The sequence below is a fragment of the Octopus sinensis genome, unplaced genomic scaffold, assembly GCF_006345805.1.
Source record: "Octopus sinensis unplaced genomic scaffold, ASM634580v1 Contig13104, whole genome shotgun sequence".
Lineage (NCBI taxonomy): Eukaryota > Metazoa > Mollusca > Cephalopoda > Octopoda > Octopodidae > Octopus > Octopus sinensis.
Genome location: NW_021832844.1, coordinates 1 through 23,603, shown reverse-complemented (window position 1 = coordinate 23,603; position 23,603 = coordinate 1). Strand labels below are relative to the sequence as shown.

At 38.4% G+C, this 23,603-nt stretch overlaps 1 protein-coding gene across 1 annotated transcript; it reads left to right on the top strand.

Annotated features, from left to right (window-relative positions):
* Positions 1 to 12,806: 12,806 nt before the first annotated feature.
* Positions 12,807 to 13,307, top strand: LOC115229572 (protein transport protein Sec23A-like). Its single transcript, XM_036499251.1, has one exon. It carries the CDS (start codon positions 12,807 to 12,809, stop codon positions 13,305 to 13,307), a length of 501 nt encoding a protein of 166 aa, XP_036355144.1.
* Positions 13,308 to 23,603: the final 10,296 nt, after the last annotated feature.

The window sequence follows — 23,603 nt, the reverse complement described above, 5'->3', positions numbered from 1 at the left end:
AACAAGTAAACTACAAAAGAGCCAAATGGAGCCTCTATAAAAACGAAACAGAAAAACCTTTCTCGGAAATTACGGAAGACAAACATTTGTCAAATATACATAAATTTAACAAGCTTTTCACTGATATTATCTCGAAAGAAGCGAAAAGACACATCCCCATGTGGAATACTGACTAGGAAAATATTTCTCAGCAATATTCTCTCCATCCTAAAAAAGTTGATAGCTAATTTTCTCACTGGGCGGTGAGGAAGAATCTATAGGAAAAGTACAAAATCAAGCTCGAAGTATTTTCAAAATGGAGTACCTCAAGGCTCGCCAGCTCTTTTCTATATTTATCAGAGCTCCCGATGTCAAAAGCTGAAGATGTAATTGTTCTATCATATGCGGATGATATTGTAGTTGCCTCTCGCAAACCAAGAGGTCACAATAGCAGCGGAAAAGCTGCAAAACTACCTCTACGGTCTTGAAGGGTGATTGCTATCAACAAGTCCAGGAAATTCGATTACTATCTTTTTTACTTCAGCAAAGAGACTCTGGAAAGCGGAAGTAGAGAAATGTGGAGATACCATTCCGAAAATCGAAAAATATTTTGGGAGTAACATATGGCACCCATATGTCTTTCTCGCAGCAAGTGAATGATGTGATCACGAGATTTATGAAAAAACTCACCATACTTAGAGTTTTCCTTCGAAAATTCAGACAGTGGTCGAGCCGACTGCAAGCAGTACATGGAACCCACAATTTGCTACACCAATCGGGAAAAAATTTTGAAAATTCAATCAAGAATTTGCAAAACTCTAAAAGAACCAAACGAAAAACTAAATGTTTCTACTTTTGAGGAGATCTTGCGAAAAACAGGGGAACGACATTCGCAATGACACACATACTGCGCCCTTACAAGAAATGTGCGAGAACAAGGGGAGAACGTCAGGAAAAAATGAGGAGCCTCCTTAAAGAAGCTGGGATCACCTGATTAGTTATTTTGGGTTTTAAACGGTGGTTTTGATTGTATAATAATATCCTTAACAATCCCTCCCAAAAATATAAATCAGCTGAAAAAGATCTCAGCCGTAAGATCGGGTCAAACTCGCAAGATTTCGCTGTGGGCATAACCCTTTGCTCCTCAACTATCAAAACAAACTTAATAAGGACGTCAATCCGTCCTGTCCAATCTGGCATGACTGACGACACACAGTAACGCACGTCGTCCTTGATAGCAAAAACCTCACCGCTATAAGATCATATAGAATTAACTCCCTCCTTAACTTATGGTGTGACCCTAAGAGGTCTGTCGGTTTTCTTCGTGTCGCATTCATCCCAATTTTCAGTGTGTATATTGGAAACGTTGGCTTCTTTAATAACACGATGTGCCAAATCTAGCATTTTTTCTTTTGCTTGATGATACCCGGGGTAACGAAAATACCAGTGGGACGAAATGCTGACACTACCACTTACAAATTGAAATCGAATATAAAAACATCATTTTTCTGGATAAAGTAAAATTTTCAGTTTGTACGCGTGGGAAAAAAGGACAGCCAAGTCTAAAAACTCATTAAATTTAAACGTGTTTATTTTAATTTTTTTGAGTATTGATTTTTTCCAGATTGGTCATTTCTCAATATGGCCATAAAATTTTCACGTATCAAAAAGGGCTAATCTGCGAGGGTTGACTGCAATAACTCTTATTCAAACAAATTAATAATTAATTTAAAATCCGATTATATTTGTCTATTTGCTTAATTAATTATAAGAGTCATCTTGGAACGTCTGTCGATCGCCATGATCCGTGGGAATGACTTTTCTACTCGCCAGGGTGGCCCAGCTTCTCGTAAAGCCATCAACTAATTTATTAGTTTCTTGACGAAATGAGAATCCAGTTAAGTATGTATTTATTTTCTCGTAAATTTTTTCTGATCTTCTTGATTTGATCCAGCGTATTAAAACTTATATTAAACAATTTTTGATTACCTATCATGGAAGTGATAATAAGAATCGCAGCAACAACTGATGAAACCGAATATATATATATGTCTACAATTTCATTTAATTAAACGAACATTTTTTTTCTATTTTGTTTTTTTCCTGTGATACTTCCATCGAATCTTGTTTCGTACTTATTTGTGAACTATTTTTTTGTTTCCATTCCGTCAGTTCTGTTCCGATTCTGTATATTTCTGTATCGGTGTCTTCGTTAAGAGGAAGATATTCGCCAGTTCTTTTGAAGGTTTTATTCATAAAATAAAATTCCGTATGTCCACGAGGTAGGTTGAATTCTAAAGAAAGATAAATTACGTCTGCTTTTAGATTCCATAGTTCCATAGAAGCAACGTCTAATAATGAATTTAGAAATTTATAACTATTTATGATTGGTTCACAAAGTGAATAGTCGTCAATATAAATACATATATCACCCGCCGTAAATTCAGTTTTTTTTGTTTCCAAGAAGAAATTAAGATAAGTGTTTTGATAGTAGTCTATAATGAGTTCTTCAAGAAGATACGGAAAAACTATTTTTAATCTTGTATAAAATACCAAAATGTGTTTTAAACTTCTGGTCAGTTAGATGATATCTGAAAAAAAAATCAGTTCCTTCTGTTCCTTCTATTGTGGTTAATGTTATGGTATCCACTATTCCATAGTCAGTTCCGTTTTTCACCTTTAAATTATATACTCAACATATAAACCATTACTACTCTGTCTTCAGTTAAATGTTTACGATATTTCCGTTGGACACAAACTTCAACGTTTCCGTCTTTGTCTATAAAATAGTGTGCGTGTGGATATTCTATACTATATTTCGAAATTTCAAACCCATGTAATGAATATAATATTTTATATCTCCACAAAATCTTGTTACATGATGGTAGAGATCTTTAAATAATTCTTCACGTACTTCTAAAATTAACATTTTATTTGACAATTTTAACCTTCAAGATCAAAACATTTTGGGTCATTCATTATTATGTCATCCTCCCAATACAATAAATCTAATAAAAGCTGATTATAAACAAATTACTTGTGAATACATCGGGCTGATACCAAAACATGCCAGAAGTTGAAAACAATAATACTAGAACAAACATTTTAACAATCGCTAGATAGAAAATTTATTTGGACTTTTATAGATAAAATTTTGTTTCCTAAAACTCGCAACTCCCATTTTTAGACATTAAATGTTACAAAAATAAGACAAAATTAATTGTTTCATGTCGAATTAATATATTTGTGTTATGATGTGTGCATTTACTTTTCCAAACAGTTAATGAAAACGAAACCTATGGGCCTTCCTGCAGATAAAAATAGTTTAAAGAAAACAGGAATGTCTCCTGTGGGATACTCCTAAAACTAACTTGCATTCTCTTTCTGCGATCATTGGAAATGTCAACGGTGTCTCTGAAGGAGAATGGATGTTTCAGATTTCCCTTGCCATGAAGCAAAGACGGGACAGGAGGTGGCCTTGTCCTGCTGAAGTTCCAATGAGAAGGTGCCCCACTTTATGCCAACTGAAGAGCATGGCTAGACGGAATAACAATGTGGAAAAGAAATACGACTCTGGCAGTTTCAGAAACGTGGACGTTGAAATCTCCAGTTTTAGAAATTGCTTTGAGGAACTAGTCTATTTAGAGAGATTTCGGAAAGTCAACTCCAAAGGTCAAGCGAAGGATGGTCAAATCTGACATCCTAGCTGGATTAAACTCTGCAATTTATTATATTACAAAAGATAATCCGACAAAAGATATTATTCAGATTACCCATATGCTGCACAGTGTGCTTATCTGGCTTTAACTACGAGTGCCAGATCACAGAGTACGTGGTTGGAAAACACGGAAAGAAACATCTCTAAATTAAAAGCAGAAATTGAACTTGTCTTTTTTCAAACAAACTTTTCCTCATGCCGAAAAGCAAAATGCAATGAATGTTCTCTGTGGCTACGGATATAAACAGTCTAAGTGGAGGGGGAGCTAATCAGAATTGAGACCCTATTGAAAGATCTAATCAGAATAAAAGAAACAGATATCAATTCATACCTCGAAAAAGGATTTCCGGAAAGACAATGCGTGTTTTGAATTTTTTTTTAAATGATTGTTTATTACGAAAAAAAAATTCGGACAAGTGTTCGAAAGCTTCATGGACGGGAAGCCGACGCGATCGAGAAAGAATTAGAGCGTACTATCGCAAGGGATATCCGCTCAAAAAACCATCTTGATTCGCGGGCGTCGCCTGTGATAACAGACATGCGGGACCTGATCTCCTGAACGAAGCTGAATTAAACAGCAGAAGACTTTTCCGAAATTTATCTTCGACCAATGAGGCCAGTCTATATGCGTTTGGTGATGAGGAGTGCTTGTCATTTTGGGAAAATGTATGGAGCAAGAAAAATATGGGGGCGTAGTTTATGATTTTGTGGATGTGAAGTCTACTGAAGGCGAGAGGGTAAAACCACGCGACTTCAATTCACATGTGATTTTATTATGGATATGCTCGAATATGCATCAGACTGGAGGGCATGTGGATGTTACGGAACGTATAACTTTTTCATCAAAAAGTTGGACTTTTTGCACGTGTTTCTGTGTAAAGAGATAGTTCGAATAACTAACGGAGAGTATATGCCTCATAGCTGGTTTTACACTGGGGTAACATACTTTATCACTAAAAAACGTGATTGTGACACTCCGAAGGACTTAGCTCTATAAAGTGTATACCAACTTTGTATAAACTTGTAAAAAATGTGTTAATGCCAAACTTGCCGATTTCGTCGAGACATTCTGTGAGACTGTGGATGGAATCAGGGATATCGGTACTTGGGTGTACTTGAAGACAGAGGAAGTAATGTTCCCAAGAATAAAGTTATGGACTCCATACTGGAGAATGTCAAGAAAAGGATAATTATGTTGTCAAAAACAAAGCTGAATGCTGTGGATTTGTTTTGTGGCATTAATGAATATGCATTATCCCTATATAATTATTATATCGAGTAATTAATATCAAAACGTACGAATTTAACGAAATTGACCAACAAATACGCCGATTGCTTACAAAGTTACATCTCCAGTCTGCAAATAAGGAGAGGTTGTTTGGATTTCACACGCTTGGAAAATAACTTGCCTCAATTTCTTTTAAAGCGAATTAATAATTCAACAGTTTCTTAAAAGTTTGGAAAAACAGTCAACTATCTGTCTGAGGAGGTCGGATATTCTCCGAATAATTAAAACGAGAAATGGCACTTCAAAATCCCACAATCGCAGAATTTCTTGCCTCCAAATATGCAGCTGTCGGCGGAGAAAAATCTGAACATTGAAGGATGCTCAAAGAAAACTTTTGCTTAGCCGAATCAGCTGTAAATCACAACACTCGGTGATGTTTAAATGTATGAAGGAATCAATCTACTTCTTCGCAATAGCTATCGAAAGGGAATAATAGTCCACGGTGCGAAGAATTGTACTGTTTTTTACAAGATAAGAATTTGTTTTTTACATACGCAGGATCACTCTCCGTCATTGCAAAAAAGCAAGAAGACTGTTAACCATCTAGCCACGCGGTGTGGTGGGATGCTAAACAGTGATTATCTCCGAAGGCATAATGAGGTGGTTAAGTATGTCCATCTTCACATACAGTTTACCCTCTATTGCTCGCCAATTCTATTGCTCGCCATTTCTATAACTCGCCACTTTTTTGTAATTCAATTACTGAAGATTGTGAAAGAAACAACTGTATTACACATCGAGATGCGATAAAATGTATTTCGGACCTCAAAAAATATTTTTCACATGACGATAATTTTGATGTGAATATGCTAGAAAGTTTATTAAAAATGCAAAAAAATATAGAGAAAAGATCATACAAAAAAACTATAAATGATTACTTTACTTAAAATTTTGGTTTTTTTAATAAATGTTTCGGCTATTTATTTAAATGTTTAGATAGTTAAAAATTATAGAAATTTTTTGTTGATAGAAAATAGGATATTGATTATTTCTCTTACTCGCCAATTTTGGCTTGGTCCCAAAAATGGCGAGCAATAGAGGGAAGACTGTATGTTGAAAGTATAGAATTCGGCGAAACAGGAAATTGAAAGGACATTTGGTTGTGTCAATAATGACATTTTTGTGTGTGAAGAAAAAGAAATAAAATTAATCGAGGTGGGGATTACCTCACAAGATCGTTTAAAGCAAGTTAAAGTGGAGAAATTTCACAAATACTATCTGCTTGCAAACGAACTGTCGATGAAGCAAATGTAGAGTTTATTCCAATTGTCTTGACATGGAATCCCTACGTGACCATGGAAGAATACTTCCTATCAGATGACGTAAAATTCCGAGGACGACACAACCCTACCAATTGTTCTGCAAGACGACTTGAGGCTTTTAAAGAAAACCCTGAAGACCTGTGCTGCTCTCGACGAACTTCGGATACTCGCCCAAAACAGCGGAAACTGGAAATCGTCGGTACAGAAGGTCGTGTCGTGTGTGGCACGTGTAAAAATATAACTTTTCTGTTTATCTCCCTACGGAATGTGCTAAAATAATAACAATAGTTTCCCGGGTGACAGTCCCAGGCGGCCAAGGCTAAAAGCCGGCAGATCCAAAAGGATCACACCATTAACAGTCCAAAGCGTCGGAATAAGATAAATATTCTCCAATTAAACATTAACGGAATCCAAAACAAACTCATGGAGCTAAAACACTTTATTATCTCAACAACATCGATATTGCCTTAATTCAACAAAGCAAATTAAATGAAAAACATTAAACGCCAAAAATTCCAGATTATTCGACTATACGACTTGACAGACCTTTGTCCGATGGGGGCCTGATTACGTTCATCAGTAAAAATATCTCATATATCGAAACATCAAACGATTTCAAACATAAAGCCGGTAAAAAAACCGAGCTAAAATCCATCCAAATAAAAAATAACCATTTCAGTATAATCAACATCTACATCCCCCCACCTCAACTACTATTCCATGCTCATACAATCCTCATCTTGAAACTTTCTACGACATGAATAATCTCCTCGTCAGTGACTTGAATGCACAAAACACATTCTGGTACAAATCAAACCCTAACAGCTTTCGCGGCAATCTAATATGTTAACAATTAAACAATCTATTCATCCTCAACAACCCCACAAAATACATCCAACAGCCAATCAAAACACAACACCACCTCTCCGGATATCTCCTTCTGCTCTCCAAACCTAATTCCACATGGAACACAATCAATCAACTATCATAGACCAACCCTAATACAAACTCATGTCCTAATCAACATTCCGAACAATAACACGTTCGTAAACTACAAAAGAGCCAAATGAAGCCTTTATAAAAACGAAACCGAAAAACTTTTCTTGGAAATTACCGGGGACAAACGCCTGTCAAATATACATAAATCCAACAAGCTTTTCACGAAAGCAGCGAAAAGACACATCCCCATGCGGAACATAAGGAAATACAACCCGAACTACTCCAAGGAAATAGCAGATTTAATGAAAACTCGTGACAACCTCAAACACGTCTCGGTCAGGAACCACGGATATTGCCACCCGACTAAGGGAATTAAACAAGAAGATATCTAACAAATTCAAGGAAAGGAACAATGAAAAGTGGCGTCAGTTCGCCAATACACTCAACTACAAAACAAAAAACTCTTCAAAACAATAAACAGAATATGGTCTGACCCTAAGAGATTCCTCTTAATTTGAGGGGGTTAAATAAATAAATAAGTAAATAGATAATAATCACGTGTGGTGATGGTGAGGTCGACATTAAGCGAGAGTAAACTGGAATCGCTGCTGTTTGGAAGGAAGGAAAGTGTTAGATTGGAGAGGGGTGGTGAGCGTGGGAAGAGGAAGGCAGCGTGGACGGACATGGAGGACTCAGTGAGTGGAGAATACCTGCGGAAGGAGTATGTGTGGTGGTGAGTAGACAGGTTTGTGAAGGTGAACGGGCAGGGTGAGTGGGCAGAGAGGATGGGTGGAGGACAACAGTCGTGTGGGAATGAAGTGTGGTCAGAGGAGGTGGAGTACCACCGATGCGAGGACGTGGTGACCAACTTGAATGTAGGAAGGAGAAATGAGTGATTAGTCCCCAATCCATTCATTACAATTCCACGGACAAAGTCGACTAATCCTGGTGGGACACAAATCACTGCAATTCGTGGGATATGAGGAGACGTGCCACTCCATTTCGGCCGTCGACGTCGACCACTTTGCCCTAAAAATGGCCAAATTCGTGGGGAGTGGGTGTGTGGTGGGGACAGGCAAGTCGACGTCGTTCCTTCACTACGACTTGGAGACAGAAAAGGCGACGATAGTGCCCCCCGGTCGAGGTAGTGTGTATGTGGGGAGTGTAGGCATTAGTGGCACTTTGGGGGCATTTTGTGAGAGCATGGATGGGAGGTTGTTGGCCTTCCAGGGGAGCAGGCGGGGACAAGTGCACGTGATGGATTCGAATGTTGGTTGCTGTGTTATGTTCAGAGTCGGGAGATGGTCCGGACGTACACACGAAACAACCACACCTCCGCCAGCCACTTTTACGGAAACAATCAAATATTGATGAATGGGGGTTAAGTAGTGCATTGAGGTTGCAGACGATGGGGTTGTTTGGGTGTGGGACACTCGAATGCACGCCTGTTGTCACAAGTTCGTCGATGTGGGGTGTGTCAGGGGCACATGTCTCGCTGTGTCCCCTCACTATATTGCCTCCGGGTATTCTTTCTTTACATTCCCAGCTGTGCGAGTGGAGTCGTCACCATGTACAACACCACTGATTGTATTACTCACTCCTATCCATCCCCCACTGCCAAGTTCACTCACTTGCTCACCTCCCCCACCCTCACCACTTTCCACCCCACTCACTCACTCCTCGCCATACTCTCATCACACCGACACAATTCACTCAGACTGGTTTACATTCATAGTCATTTAGATTAATACTTCCTCTCGCACTGTCTATCAACATTTACCCTACTACGGACTCGTCACCACTCTCGCCTTCTCTCCCATCTCTCCATTACTCGCCCTCGCTGATGCACACGGCACTGCTCGACTCTACAGGCTTGACAATTTGGACATTTAACACTCCTTTATTTTCGGCACAATCTGTCTTTCTTAATTCCCTTAATGCATTCATAGCAAGGATCTCCCTGCGAGTAACATCTTCTGAGTGTCCTAGATACGAGCCCAGTTTCTTTTACTTTCCAAGATTCGTCGGATCTACGATCAGTACGTGTGAGCATTGTAAATTCCGTTTTATCGAAATTTACGGATAAAAACCATTTGAGAATGTGCTGGAGTGTTTGAATATCCTCGGAAACAAAGTCCAGATCGTCTGCATAAATCATCTCCTCATAATTGTTTCCAACGAGAGCTCTGAACTCTCTTAGTGCTGCTTCAAGGTTTACAACGAAGAGGATTGGAGATAGCGAATCCCCCTGTGAGACTCCACGAGAAGTCCGAAAAAAGTTTGAACAGCATTTGCTAAGTTTGACAGAGAGATGAGTGTTCTGCATGTGCAGGTGTATTATTTTAACGTCGTCAGGGTGAAGAAAACTCTTCAGAACTTCGATAAGTTTTCCCATTTGTATAGAATCAAGCGCCCGAGACATATCAATGCGATAGATTTTTTGTATTGCGATAGATTTTTTGTATTTTCGGCATAGAGCGCAGTACCATCTGTGCCCCCAAACAATATCAGCAGTAAACATGCCTGTACGAAAACCACTTTGGCCAGGGGATAGGAATTTGCTAACTTTATTTTTTATCCGGTGTAATGCGATGAGGGATAATGTTTTGCGTATGGAAGTTAGTATAATTATTGGTCTAAAGTTGCAAACGAGGCCTTTAGCTTTCCCGGATTTATGTAATGGTATTAGCCATCCTTTTTCAAGATCCAACGGATTGTCTTCCTGAAGAGAGCTAGCTAGCTCCACTGGTGTGTGTTTTATCAGTTCTGCCGGGATATTGTCTGGCCCTGCGGATCTTCCGGCGTTCAACTTTTTAATGGCTCCATGTGTGGAACCCAAGACGTCAGCCGCGTTATTCCGTATTGCGGTAACTGTTTCCTCCCAGATCTTGTTAGCTGATTGATTTTGGTCGATACAGTCGATGCTGTTTTTCAGGTTCGTACAATATTGAAGCTTGGTGGACTCTTTGTATCCAAGCCTCTCAGTATCGTACTGGGGCAGTGCCTTTGGGCTATCCACGTATTCCATGGATTCTGTACAGCATTAACTGAGCCACAACAAGTCTGCTGGTTTCAAGTCCACCATATTACCTCGAGTTTTTCAGAAGGGCCTTTTGATGCTGCCTGCAAAGAATATAGTCTATCTGGTTATAAATCGGAATGGTATTTCCAAGTTTATCTTTTCTAAACCCAGTCCAGGTGGTTTTATGCCTTGCCGGGTGCTTGAAGCATGTATTGCATAAGCAAAATTGTATCATGGATTCTCCGAGGAGGTTGCGGCGGTTTATTCCATAATCTCCAATGCATGTTTCCCTAGGTTTGGCAGTTCCAGCCCTAGCCTTCCAGTCTCCGCCAACAAACATGAGAGAGAAGCGGAAAGCGAGCTGTATACACTCGTGAGGGTCGAATAGAGGTCGTCCAGCTCTTCGGTATTTGTCATATAAATTTATAATGGAGAGCACTGAGTTGAGATTTTTTCCATATTTGATTTGAAGCACTGCGACACGGTCAGATGACGCCCACTCTTGACACACAGTTAATAAGTTATTTAGATAAATAAATTCATTTTCTTTGTGAATTAATTCCTTATTTTAAAATATAAAATAAATTATTTTTTTAGTAAAATAATATTTAAAATTTAAATATATTCAAGTCGTGTATTATCTTTAGTGGTTTATAAAAACGACATTTTAATTATAAATGGAAGACCATTACCGAGCACTAGACAAGTTTATAAACGATACAGAGGAGACATGTGGAGTACGCTTTTCATGGAATCTCCTCCCATCATCCCGAACAGAGGCCAGTCGTACAATCATCCCAATGGGCTGCCTACTCACTCCCCTTGCCAACCCAAAGACAACAATTCAACTTCCCTACGAGCCTCTTAAATGCCCAACACACCAATGTGAGGGCATCCTTAACCTCCACTGGTATCATTCTTGTATATTCCAGCCAAATCAACTATCAAGAACACGCCTGGATTTGCTGCTTTTGTCGCGGAAGAAACATGGTAATTGGATTTCCCACCAGTTGTAGATGCCTCCGCACTATCACGGAATGACGGAACAAAACAAAGTTGCTGAACTTGTACTTCCTTCCGTGGAATATATTCTCGTTCTTTATGTTCTCGAATGTTCTAGAAAGTTCCACCACGTCCTTCGGTCTTTCTATTTGTGGTGGATACGTGTCTTGATGAAGTGGAGATGTCGTCACTGAGGGAGACACTTTCCACCACCCTTGCCCTGCTGCCCCAACAGGCATATGTCGGGCTGATCTCCTTTTCCCGTGTTGTGTACATTCATGAACTCTTTTGTGAGGATGTGGCCCGGGCTTATGTCTTCAAAGGGTCGAAAACATACTCAAAGGACCAACTTAAGGTCAGATTCCTGTATTCCAGTTTAGTAGAGTTTTCTGGGGCTGGAGAATGTCGATTCGAGTAGATCGAGTTGTACTGTGACTGAAAATAAGTTTGAGTATTAAAATATTTAGATTTTTGCAACGTTTGGAGGAATGTGATGCCAATTTGGGAGATTTGATAACTGATTTGAGTCAGGATGTGTGGAATGTGACGGAAGGAAGACACCCACTGAGAGCAACAGGCTCAGCACTCTCCCTGGCTATAAGTCTCCTGGAAGTGTTGACTCCTAACCTGGGAGGGCGAATTCTGCTCTTCACAGGCGGGCCATGCACGACTGGGCCTGGCCAAGTGTGCAGTGATGACTTGAAGAAGCCAATCCGAACCCACCACGACATATTGACAGACAACTGTGAGTATATGAGCACAGCAATGAAGGTGGCAGTCGTGTTGTGTTGTAGCATTATTCTCGGCTGGCAGAGAGGGCATCCCAGAACGGACAGGCAGTGGATATATTTTCGTGCACTCCCAAGGAGACGGGCATCCACGAAATGTCGGCGTGTGTGGACTCGACTGGGTATAATGCTGGGTAATGCCAGAGGGAATATCATTCTGGCCGATTCGTTCGATTCGGAGTTGTTTGTCCAGAATATTCGGGCACTTTTCCAGCAGGATTCTCACGGACAATTACAAATGGGACTCAATGCTGCTGTGAAGGTGAAGGTGAGTGGAGATTTGGTCATCAACGGGGCTATCGGACATGTCCAGTCGCACTCTCAGAAGGACTCGACTGTGTCCTCCACTGTGATTGGGAGTGGAGGCACTGTTTTGTGGAAAGTATGTGCACTCACACCCCGCACTACTCTGGCCTTCTATTTCGGGAATGAGAATAAGAAGAATGTCACTCCCAGTGGACAGGCGTACTTTCAGTTTATGACCAACTATCAGCATACTGATGGACGAAGACATCTCCGAGTGACGACGGTGGCTAGAAAGTAGTGGATTATTCTCGAATGTTGTAGTTGGTCTGGCCCCAATGAGAGTCACCTGATTCCCCACTACTTTGACCAATTTGCTGGGACTGTTTTACTGACAAGGAAAGGTCTATATCAAGCGAGTTGTGATTATACATTCAAAATAGCTCGTTACTTTGACAAATGTCTGGTTCAATTGGTTTGTTGTGGTGGTTTAGTGTAGTGTGCTCAATTCGGGGACTACCAGGCGAACTGTCCTCAGTCGTACAGATTCCACCCCCGTTTCACAATGGTCCCCCAATTTGTATTCCACCTCCGTCGGTCTCAGTTTTCACGGACAAGTAATAACAGTCCCGACGAGACATCCTACAACAGACATATTTTCATGTCGGAGAATGTGACCAACTCTCTCATAATGATTCAACCTGTCCTCAAATCATACTCCTTCTTGGTGACCAACAATGGAATCGAGTTCTGTGTGCAGAATGCCCCACTGGACGCCTCGAGTATAAAGGAGGATCATGTTCTCTTGATGGACACATTCTTCTCTGTCTTGATATATTTCGGACGTGCTGTGGCCTATTACTACGACCAGCAACTACACAAGAGGCAAGAGTATTCCTATCTGGATAAACTGTTCACTGTCCCCTTGGAGGATGCCAAGAAAATATTGGTTGGTCGATTCCCAGTGGCTCGGTTGATACAGACGAGGCATGATGGGTCACAGGAGAGATTTCTGCTGAATAAAGTGAATCCTTCGAGGAGTAGTGAGGACTCGTATTTGGTGTGACGGATGATGTGGCTCTCGAGGGCTTTCTCGAGAGTGTCACTAAGAATGCCGTCTCCAATGTGTAGACTGTCTTATTTATTTTTTCCTATTCGTGTAGTCTATTAAATTATGTATTCTAATATTCTTTGGATTTAATCTTTATTAAGGTGTCGTTTCCGTACATTATTTCAGTTTTAAAATTTATTTGTACTTAACTGTTGTTGTTTATACTTTTAGAATCGTCAGGCTATCCACACAACGTAATTTTTCAGAGAGAAGGGAAAATTCCGAAATTTTAGCCTTCATAACAGCTTTGATACCACTTTCAAAAATAGGAGATCCAAGAAAAATCAAGTTTTCTTTGAGGGGGAAGGTGCATCCAGGTAGCAGTTTGTCGAATTCGGTCATCCACTTACGAAAGGAAAGTTCGTCCGTGTTGACATTCACAATTTCGCATTTGCCGCAGTTGAATTCAATCCCAAGCGCTCCAAAATTAAAAACAAGAGACTTCAGGGTTTCCAAGATGCCTTCGGGGGTTCCTCCAATTATTCCATCATCCAAATACCACATGCTAAGATCATTTTTACACGATCTCGTTGTTCGGTGGATTGCGAGGGAGAATAAGAAAGGACCTAGAGGGTCACCTTGTTGAACTCCATTGGCAGAATCAAGTATGGTTGTCCCGAATATAAGCGCGGAAGGCTTGGAGTATGCCAAATTGACAATCGGTAGGATGTACGGAATTTCTTTGGCGCAAGCTTCAAGAATACAGTCTCTTCTAACAGAATTGAATGCATTCTTTAAGTCGATCTTGGCCAGAATTCGTTGGGAATCCGTGGAAGAAATAATAAACTCACGTAGAGCGTGGACCCCGGCCTCAGCGCCTCCTCGGACACCAACTCCGAGCTGTGTTGTTAAGAAGTACGGTAGAAGTTCCCCAGAGCCTGCCTAGCTTGCTATCTTGGAAGCAATCCTTCGGAAAATGTTTCCGACAGCAATGGGGCGAACTCCGCCATTTGCCTTCTTTAGGGCCGTCAAACATGAGGAGAAGATCAGTTTACGGGCAAAAGAGCATAAATCGCCGGACAGAATCTTGTTAGAGAGTTCGACGATTTTTTCGAGCAAGGTAGTATTGTTTTCCCCTGAGAGCCGGCATATCAAATCACGAACATGCCCAGGCCTTAGGCCATCCACACCGCCAGAGCTGCTGCGGCGGAAGGATTTCAGGCTATCGGAGACGTCCGCGGCCGAGGCTACTAGTGGAATGACATTAGGGAGGTGGAATTCACAAAAGTCTTCAGGGGCGCTGGGATGTTTCGCCTTCAATGCGGAAACAGTAGCAGTGCTGTATGGAAGGGTGCCCAGGTCCGAGGATATGGTTCGTACAGCGGCCTTTACGTCTCCTTCCATGAGTTTTGTCCGTACCAGCCGCCGTATCCTTTCGGCCTCAGATGCCTTTGAGGGCCTTCTTTCAACTTTGTGCGTCCCTTCGGTAGGGGGCAGAGGACGGACTCGAAATTGGACATGAATTCAGCGATCTGCGCTCTCAAAACTTTAGCAAGGGATTGTCCATCCCTTTGTTGCTGTATCGGGACGCCCAAAGCGTAGACGGGAAAGAGGAATAGTTTTGCCCATGAAAGGGCGTCGGAGTGTTTCTTCGTGACATTTCCGATCAAGGTGGCAAGACTCTCTGCAGCAAGTAACTTGACTGCCTTCGGAATCCTGACGGGGATGTACCTGCACCGTCGCAAAGCGGACAGATATCGCAGGAAATCCTCTGCATCAGAAACGGGAAGGGCAAAGGGAGGTGGACACCATCTAGGAACTACGCACGAAGGGCAATTCCACGTCTGGAAGGCAAATGCCTGCTTCCTCTTGAGACCAATACAAGAAAGATGGAAATTTCACGTTTCCGTCTGTTCGATTTCTCGAAAGAAAGGCATGTGGGATTATCTACTTTTTCCATGAATAGATTAGAATAGAATACAATAGGATACACAGAAAATGAGACAGTACAATGAAGAACAACAATGAATGTGACAAAATTACAAATGGGGAAAAATTACACCACAACAAATAAACAAATTTGTCATTTTTCGATAAAAATGAGTCCGGGAGCCCCGTCTGAACGGACTGAGAAGAGAAAAGCTGAGAAATACGCTGGAATTGGGAATGGCAGAGTGTTTGTCCCCCTGACTGTTGAGACGTCAGGAATACAGGGGCCTTCTACTCGGACCCTACTCCAGCGCATTGCCTCATTAATCGAAAGGGTTACCGGCAACCCGTGTGAGCACCGGTATTTAATCGAACGAATATCTATAGCCATAGTCAGAAGCAATACTCTGGCTATCTGCCAATGACGATTTTTCTCTTGACCTAATTTGATTAATAAATTAGTTGTCTAAAAAAATTAATGACCACTTAGACTAAACAATAATAATTAAACACAGAATTTCTATGTAGTTAGTTAATAATAGAACGTATCAGTTAAAACGCTTTCCAAGGATAAATTACTTTAGTGTTTTCTGGATCAAAATTCCTTAGAAATCTTGGCAATTTATAATTCCAAAGGAGACCCACTGCGCCCTGCCTTGTTCAGCCTGGGAATTTCCCGTGTCACAAGATATTGTTCCACTCCTCTGAGGGTATGGTATTTGGATGATTGCACAATGGGCGGCCATCCGAAGGATGTGCTAGATTGCCTAAAAAGTGTGATAGCCTAATTGGAATTTCTATGTCCAACCCTAAACACCAATAAGTGCGAAGTTATCAATTTTGGATTTCCGTAGCCTAAATGGGACCTGCTTCTTGAAACATTCAGAGAGATCATCCTCACAGAAACCAAATCAGAACAACTAGAAATATTTGGATGTCCTCTCACTGAAGCTGGAATCAGTAACACTCGAATACAAAAGAACATCAACTAAAAACAACTGCCCTCATCGTTTTTTCCGCGGCATACAGTCTGTCCACTGCGCTCTCGGCAATGTTGGACGGGCAGAGAGTGTCCACAGTCCTGATCAGCAGTTGGCTGGAGTCCAAAGAGGATAGATATGCGGGGCAAGCTAGATCTTTCGGAGAAGGGATTCCCAGTCCGCCCAGGTTAACGGGAATGGTCGCTTGGTCCCACCCTTGGTCGTCGAATTTCACATGCGTTCAATGGTGGTCCGAAAGAGACAATCGATATTGTCGAGCTGTTGCATTTCCAGGTAGTAGGGTGCGCAGAAAGGCATTTTTTAACAGAAATAGGGAGGTATGTGCGTCTAGTGTCTCAAGACGTATGAATGTTGTTTTTAGTTGTTGTTCTTTTGTTATTAGTGTTACTAAATCCAGCATCTGCCTGCCCGTCCAACATTGCCGGGAACGCAGTGGACAGACTGCATGCCGCGGATAAAACGATGAGAGCAAAGGAGAGAAAATATGAAGCTCTGCGAGACCGATTCGCGTTCTATCCGATTGTGGTCAAGACAACTGGAGGAATTAGTAGGAAATCGCTCCGCTTCCTAAAGAAGCTTGGATGCTTAGCCACATTAAAAAGTCACGACACACGTGAGATACGGTGGCTTCTCCAGTTGATCGTGAGAGGCAATGCAACGTCGATAATGTCGGCGGGGTCCACTTCGGATGGATGGCTTTGTTAACTTCTAGTTGATTAATTAACAATTGTGAATTAAATCTTTAATTATTTTTAAATATTTTTTAGTTGAAACACCTTTGGAAATTTCCGACAAATATAGGAACGTACAGTAAAACCCTGGTGCTCGCCATTTTCGGGACCGAAGAAAAATGGCGAGCAATAGAATTTGGCGAGCAATGGAAATAATCAATAAATTTTTCGACTCTGAAATTTTGAAACATCCGGTTTTCGATACTTTCCTTTCATAAGTGGAGCCTTCCAAGTCATATTTGAGCAAGAACAAAGAGAATCGAAAGAAATAAAAGGAAAAATTAACTAAAAAAATCTTTAATAGTTTTTTTGAATTAGCCATATTTCTAATAACGGTTTTGATTAATTCCAACGAATTTTATCAAAATTTTTATTTTGATAAAAGAATGACTATTCTTTTCAACATTTTCAAGCCTCCTCCGAATAACATGAGATTCATCATTATGAGTATCTTCATCGTTATATTTTTGTGGGAAAGAATCTCCAACAATATTAAGGTAACCTTTAATTTCATCTATTTTCAGTAAATTCATGATTAATAAAATCATTCTTTATCCACGGGGCCCAATATTTTCAAAATATTTACCATTTGATCATAATTTTGAAGGGATAGATTTGTAAAAAATCCCCAGTCTCATTAGCGTTAAAATGTTTTCAGCATTATATGGTGGTGAATCTTTGCAGAGATCAAGAAGTAAATGCATCAATTCTCTGTTTCTGATCAACTGCAGTAGATCCTGATTCTCCATGTAAAGTCCTCAATTTTAAGTTGTTCCGTATCTTGAACTTGCTTAGCCATCCATTGCTGGCTTTAAACTCTTTAATTCTATAAATATTAGCAATGTTCTTTGCTTTCAACAAAATTGAATTATCGTCCCCCTTCTAAGCTCAATGTATTTCATCCAAGTTAACAGTTCGGTGTCAATAACAGAATAAGTTAATTTAGATAATCTCTTATTGGAGAAAATAGGATCAGTAGACATTATTTTCTCTTTTCAAAGTCTAAAATCGTTTACAGCCCTTCGAGATATTTTTTTATTCAAAACAGAAGAAAAAATGTAAGCTATACGGTCCATCGTGTGAGACTTTTGTTCTCCTCCATGTACGGAATAATGCGACGTTTTTCATTAAAAGACAATCTTGTGCTCTGCGCTGCGGGAAAACGGTCGATGCGAAGGGATTGCACCCGCTATCCTGCAGGAGATCCGCCGGAAGAGGACCACGTCACGCCGCTCTGACGACGTGATCGTCAGAGCTCTGAAGCTGCAGGCTTCCCAGCACAGCTTGAACCAGTGGGTCTCGATCGAGGTGATGGAAAGAGACCTGACGGGATGACTCTTTTCCCTTTCAACTCGGACGATCTTTGGTCTGGGACGCAACTTGCGTCGATACTTACTCAAGCACGAATCTCCTTAAATCGGTTCAGACACCTGGAGCAGCTGCCTCAATCGCGGAAAACCTTAAAACCAAAAAATATTCCTTCCTCGGGACCGCTACAGATTCACCCCTGTTGCGGCTGAGTCATCAGGAGCAGTTGGCCCAGCGATGCCGAGTTCTTGCGCGAACTCGAAGAATGCTCGCCACAAAGAAGAATGATCCTCGTGAAGGAGTATGGCTAAGACAAAGGATCGAATAGCCATACTCCGAGGGAACTCGCTTTCCATACAGGCAGCGGGCTTCCTCAATTGATTTCTCAAATCAATCTCTTCTCTTTCGATATAATAACATTTCTTTTAAAAATCTTGTGCTCTTACGCATGTTGAATTTAGCATGGTTGAAATATTTATATTAAAATAGTTTAACCAAAAAAAATGTTTTTAAAAATTAATGGCGAGATTTAGAAAATGGCGAGCAATAGAAATATTATCAAAATTTACTATAAATTTTTAATTTTTTTGAAAAAAGTGGCGAGCAATAGAGGTGGCGAGTAACAGAGGTGGCGAGCACCAGAGGTTTTACTGTATGTATTTTTTGTAAATATCTGCGTTTTCTATGAACGAAATTTTTTAGCGAATCCATCAATATATCCACAAATTTGATAATTAAGCTTATTTTGCCTGGTAGTTCAACATTCAGGGTAGACGAATTTAAAGATATATCAACATAAAATCCTAAATCTGCAACCTTTGTCTTTTAATAATCCATTCTTCACTTTTTTGGTAAATAAAATAATTTCAGGAAGAAGTTGATAAAATCTATATATACCAACAGCGATCTTCACAGTCATAAAAATAGGTTTTGACGATTTTTCGACAGTTTTTTAAAAGATTTGTTTAGCTCTCAAAAAATTCCTAGCATATTAAGAAAAACTTTAAATCTATTATGTACAAAAGATTGGGAATATATATGCTGTTCTTCTACAAAGAAAATGATCTTTTTTCTTAAAAATATTACACTCCATGTAATAAAAAACCGGATTTTCGAATGCTTAATTTTTTTGATATTCTGTTTTTAATTTTAGACTTTTTTTAATTTATAATGATAATCTTCGTAACTTTTCTTTTTATAATTTTTCAATAATCTTTTTGTACAGCTAAACTGACTATATTAAATTTTTTCTGTGTAAAAAAACCGGATTAGAAAAAAAGTCAAATGATTAATAATTAATGTGTCCTCCGTGTGCCTTATAAAGCTCAATGCTTCTTCTTGGCATGCTTTCAGTTAATTTTCTCACAAATTCCATTGGTATTTCGTCCCAAATTTTTATGATATTTTCGCATAAATCCTTTTTACTATGCAGCTTTTTTTTACTCAATTCTTCCTTTATGTAGCTCCACACATGTTCAATTGGGTTCAAATTTGGTGATTGTGGTGCCCAATTTAATAATTCAATTTTTTCTCATCCAAAAATTGTTTTGTTCTCCGTGAATTATGACAGGGGGAGAAATCTTGTTGGAAAATAAAACGATTTAACCCCATTTTATCTGCCGAGTTCCACAAATTATTTATTAAAATGTTGATATATACAGCAGAATTTATTTTTCATTTACTATAACCAAATTCCCCTTTCAATGATTGGAGATACAACCCCATACCATAATTTTTCCACCACCAAACTTCAAAGTTGGCGTTAAATGGGCATAATTTAAGGCTGAAAAAATTTTCTGAGCATAATTTTCTTTTTTTAGATGAAAAAATTTCAAAGGAAGCCTCGTCACTAAATATAACAGTTCTCCACGTTTCATTGCTTATTGTAGAAAAGATTATTGAAAGCTCGTATCGTTTTTCACTATTTTTTTTGATAAAAAAGGTTTTCTTGTACACACATGCTTTGTAATGATTTTCATGTAGATAATTGCTTATTGTTTTTTTGCAGACAACTTTTCCTGTAAAATCGAAGACTTCTTCTTTCAGGTTGGCCAGTGTTTTATTTGGATTTTCTTTCACAATGTTAACAAGTTTACAAATATCTGAGTTAGAGAGCTTTTTGGGTCTTCCAGAACCAGGTATACGATCAACAGTCCCTTTTTTATTTAACTTATTCAGAAAATCATTGAGAGTCGAAGTTGGAATATTCAGCTCCTCAACAATCTTCTTTTGTGTCCAATTTAATTGAATGAGTGCTAGAATCTTTCCTTTAGTGATTTTATCAAGCATTTTTTTCAAATACCTAAAAATTGGCTTAGCAACAGACTAACGAACAAAAAATCCGGTTTTTTAATACACGTCAAGATTTTATCAAGATCAATTATTCAAATATATATTATAATTTTAAAAATAGTAAAAAGATACAACAAACGATTGCTGAAAAGTAATTTAAAAATTGATATACATTAAAAAAAATACTAGTAAAAACATGCAAACTTGAAAATCCGGTTTTTTATTATATGGAGTGTATAATGAACATATTCTGGTCAGATGAAACCAAAATTGAACTTTTTGGCCTCAATTCTAACAAATATATTTGGAGGAAAAAAAATCAAGAATATGACAAAAAATGTACCATATCGACAGTTAAGCACGGAGGAGGCAGCATAATGTTATGGGCGTGTTTTTCGTCTTAAGGAGTGGGTGAACTATTTTTCATAGATGGAATATTAATGCCAAGATGTACAGTGGGCGCAAAAAAAATCCGGTTTTCTTATTTTTCGAATTTTTCAATATAAATTTTATATTATTTTTTTTTAATTTAGTATCATTTTGAAATGTAAATCGAGTATGTTTTTAATTTTAAGTATTTTTTTATTTTTCATAGAGATATCTTGAATTTAATTTTAAAATGCGCAAAAAAAACTCGGTTTTTTTAATTATTGAGTCTTTTATTCTCAAAAATTTGAAATTGTTGTCATTTTTGTTGTTGTTGGATGTCGTGTATTTCAGAAATTGTGAAAGGACAAATTATTCAACTTTATTTCCTTAATTGGACATATAAACAATTTCAGAAGAAGTAGAAATTCCCAGATCAACAGTGGGAGATTACATACGTAAATACAAAAAATATGGAACAACACAGAGACTGTCCGGTTCTGGAAGACCTAGGACATTAAATAATGATGATATAAATACTTTATTGACGCTTGTTTCTGACAATCCGAAAAAATCTTCCCGTTGCCTGTCAAAGGATCTTCATTCTTTGACAGGAAAAATCGTCTCAAAACGAACAATTGGGAATTATCTGAAACAAAAGGAAATATATTCACGTGTGTGTCAAAAAAAACCGTATCTGTCTAAAATTAATATCGAAAAACGATATTCCTTGTCAAAAAAATTTATCGCACTGAATATGACGTCATGGAAATCAACTATTTTTAGTGATGAATGCTGTTTCGAAATTTTTAATCACAAAAAAAAGGAATTTTGTTATAGGAAAAACACACACGTCTAGAAAAATCGCACTTATCTCCAACTGTTAAATTTGGAGGGGGGAAAATAATGGTGTGGGGATGTTTCGGGTATTATGGAGTAGGCAATCTAGTATTTATAAATGGAACTATGACTCAGCAACTTATGTGAACATATTATCAAATAATCTGTGGGAGTCCGCTGCGAAAATGTGCTTGAATGAATTCATATTCCAACAAGACATGGCTCCTCCACACACATCAAAGATCACGAAAGATTTCTTTGCCGAAAGAAGCGTCAAACTATTGGATTGGGCACCGCAATCGCCAGATTTAAATCCAATAGAACATCTTTGGGCATATATTAAAAGTAAATTGTACGAAAATCCTCCAAAAAATATGCATGAGCTGAAAGATAAAATTATCGAAATTTGGGAAAATATGCGGAAAGATCTAATACAGAAACTCATAAACAGCATGCCGAGAAGGGTGTACGATGTTTTTATGGCTAAAGGACGGCATATTAAATATTAATTTGACATTTTTTTTAAAAACCGGGTTTTTTTTGCGCATTGTAAATTTAAATTGGAAATATCTCTTGAAAAAAATAATGAAAATAATCAAAATAAAAAAATAAGAGTTACTTTTCACTAAAATTTAAGATTAAAAAAAATATTATATCGCACATATAAAAAAATAGAGAAATTAGAAAACCGGATTTTTTTTGCGCCCACTGTACGTCGAAATTTTGGAAAATTGTTTAGTTCCGTCCATCAATAAATTAAAGCTAAGAAGCAATTGGACGTTTTAACACGACAACGATCCTAAACATAAAGTTAAAATAACTACTGAATGGCTTAATAATAATGGAATAAATGTTCTGAAATGGCCTAGTCAATCTCCTGACTTAAACCCAATTGAAAATTTATGGAAAACGTTGAAAATAAAGGTAGGAAACCAAAGAGCTAGAAATATAGTGAAGTTAAAAGCATTCTGCCGTGAGGAGTGGAATAAAATTTCCAAAGAAAAATGCTTTAAATTAATAGATACATACAAAAGAAGGTTAGAAGCAGTAATTGTTTCAAAAAGGCATGCAACAAAATATTAATATGTCGCGAGCGCAGCGAGCGACCGAGCGCAGCGAGCGACCACTCAATTTCTAGATCCGATCAATCAACAAATCTATAAATTGACAAATACCCAGGCTGGTATTTGGGTTTAAATATATTCGATAACAAAATTTAAAATCGATGCCAAAGCAGAATGAGCTTTAAAACCGATTTCATAAATAAAAATAATATTTTAAAATTTATAATGGATATTTTAGAATAATGAGAAAAAATCTAAATGCTTCATAATTTATTAAAATGTCAAAACAAGAATCTTCTGAAGGAGCAAGCCTGTCTGCACAGTTCATTTTTGATTAGAAGACCTAATTTTAGAGATTAAAACGAAAAAATAGCAATGAGATCTGTTAAATTATTACCCCCCTCACAACCTAAACCAAATTAGCGTTCAGTATTCATTGATTTTACTTTTTCTATTAAGGTCTACTTATAAATTATTTTATGGGATTCAATGGAAAACTTAAGTTATTTCAATTTTAATTTTAAATCATGTTAAAATTTTAAATAATTTAATAAATATATTTGTTGATGACAGGCTTGTTAGCTGTCAAAGTCGCGTCTAGCGCTCGGTCGCGCGCTGCGCTCGCGACATAATAAGGCATCTAAAAATTAAAAAAAATGTTTTTTCTTTGTCAATTATCGCTAATTTTAAAGATTTAAAATTATTTTCTAAATCATAATCTTTTTAATTAAAAAAAAATAATTAAAAGTCAAAATACTTCATATTTTATGGGTAAAAACG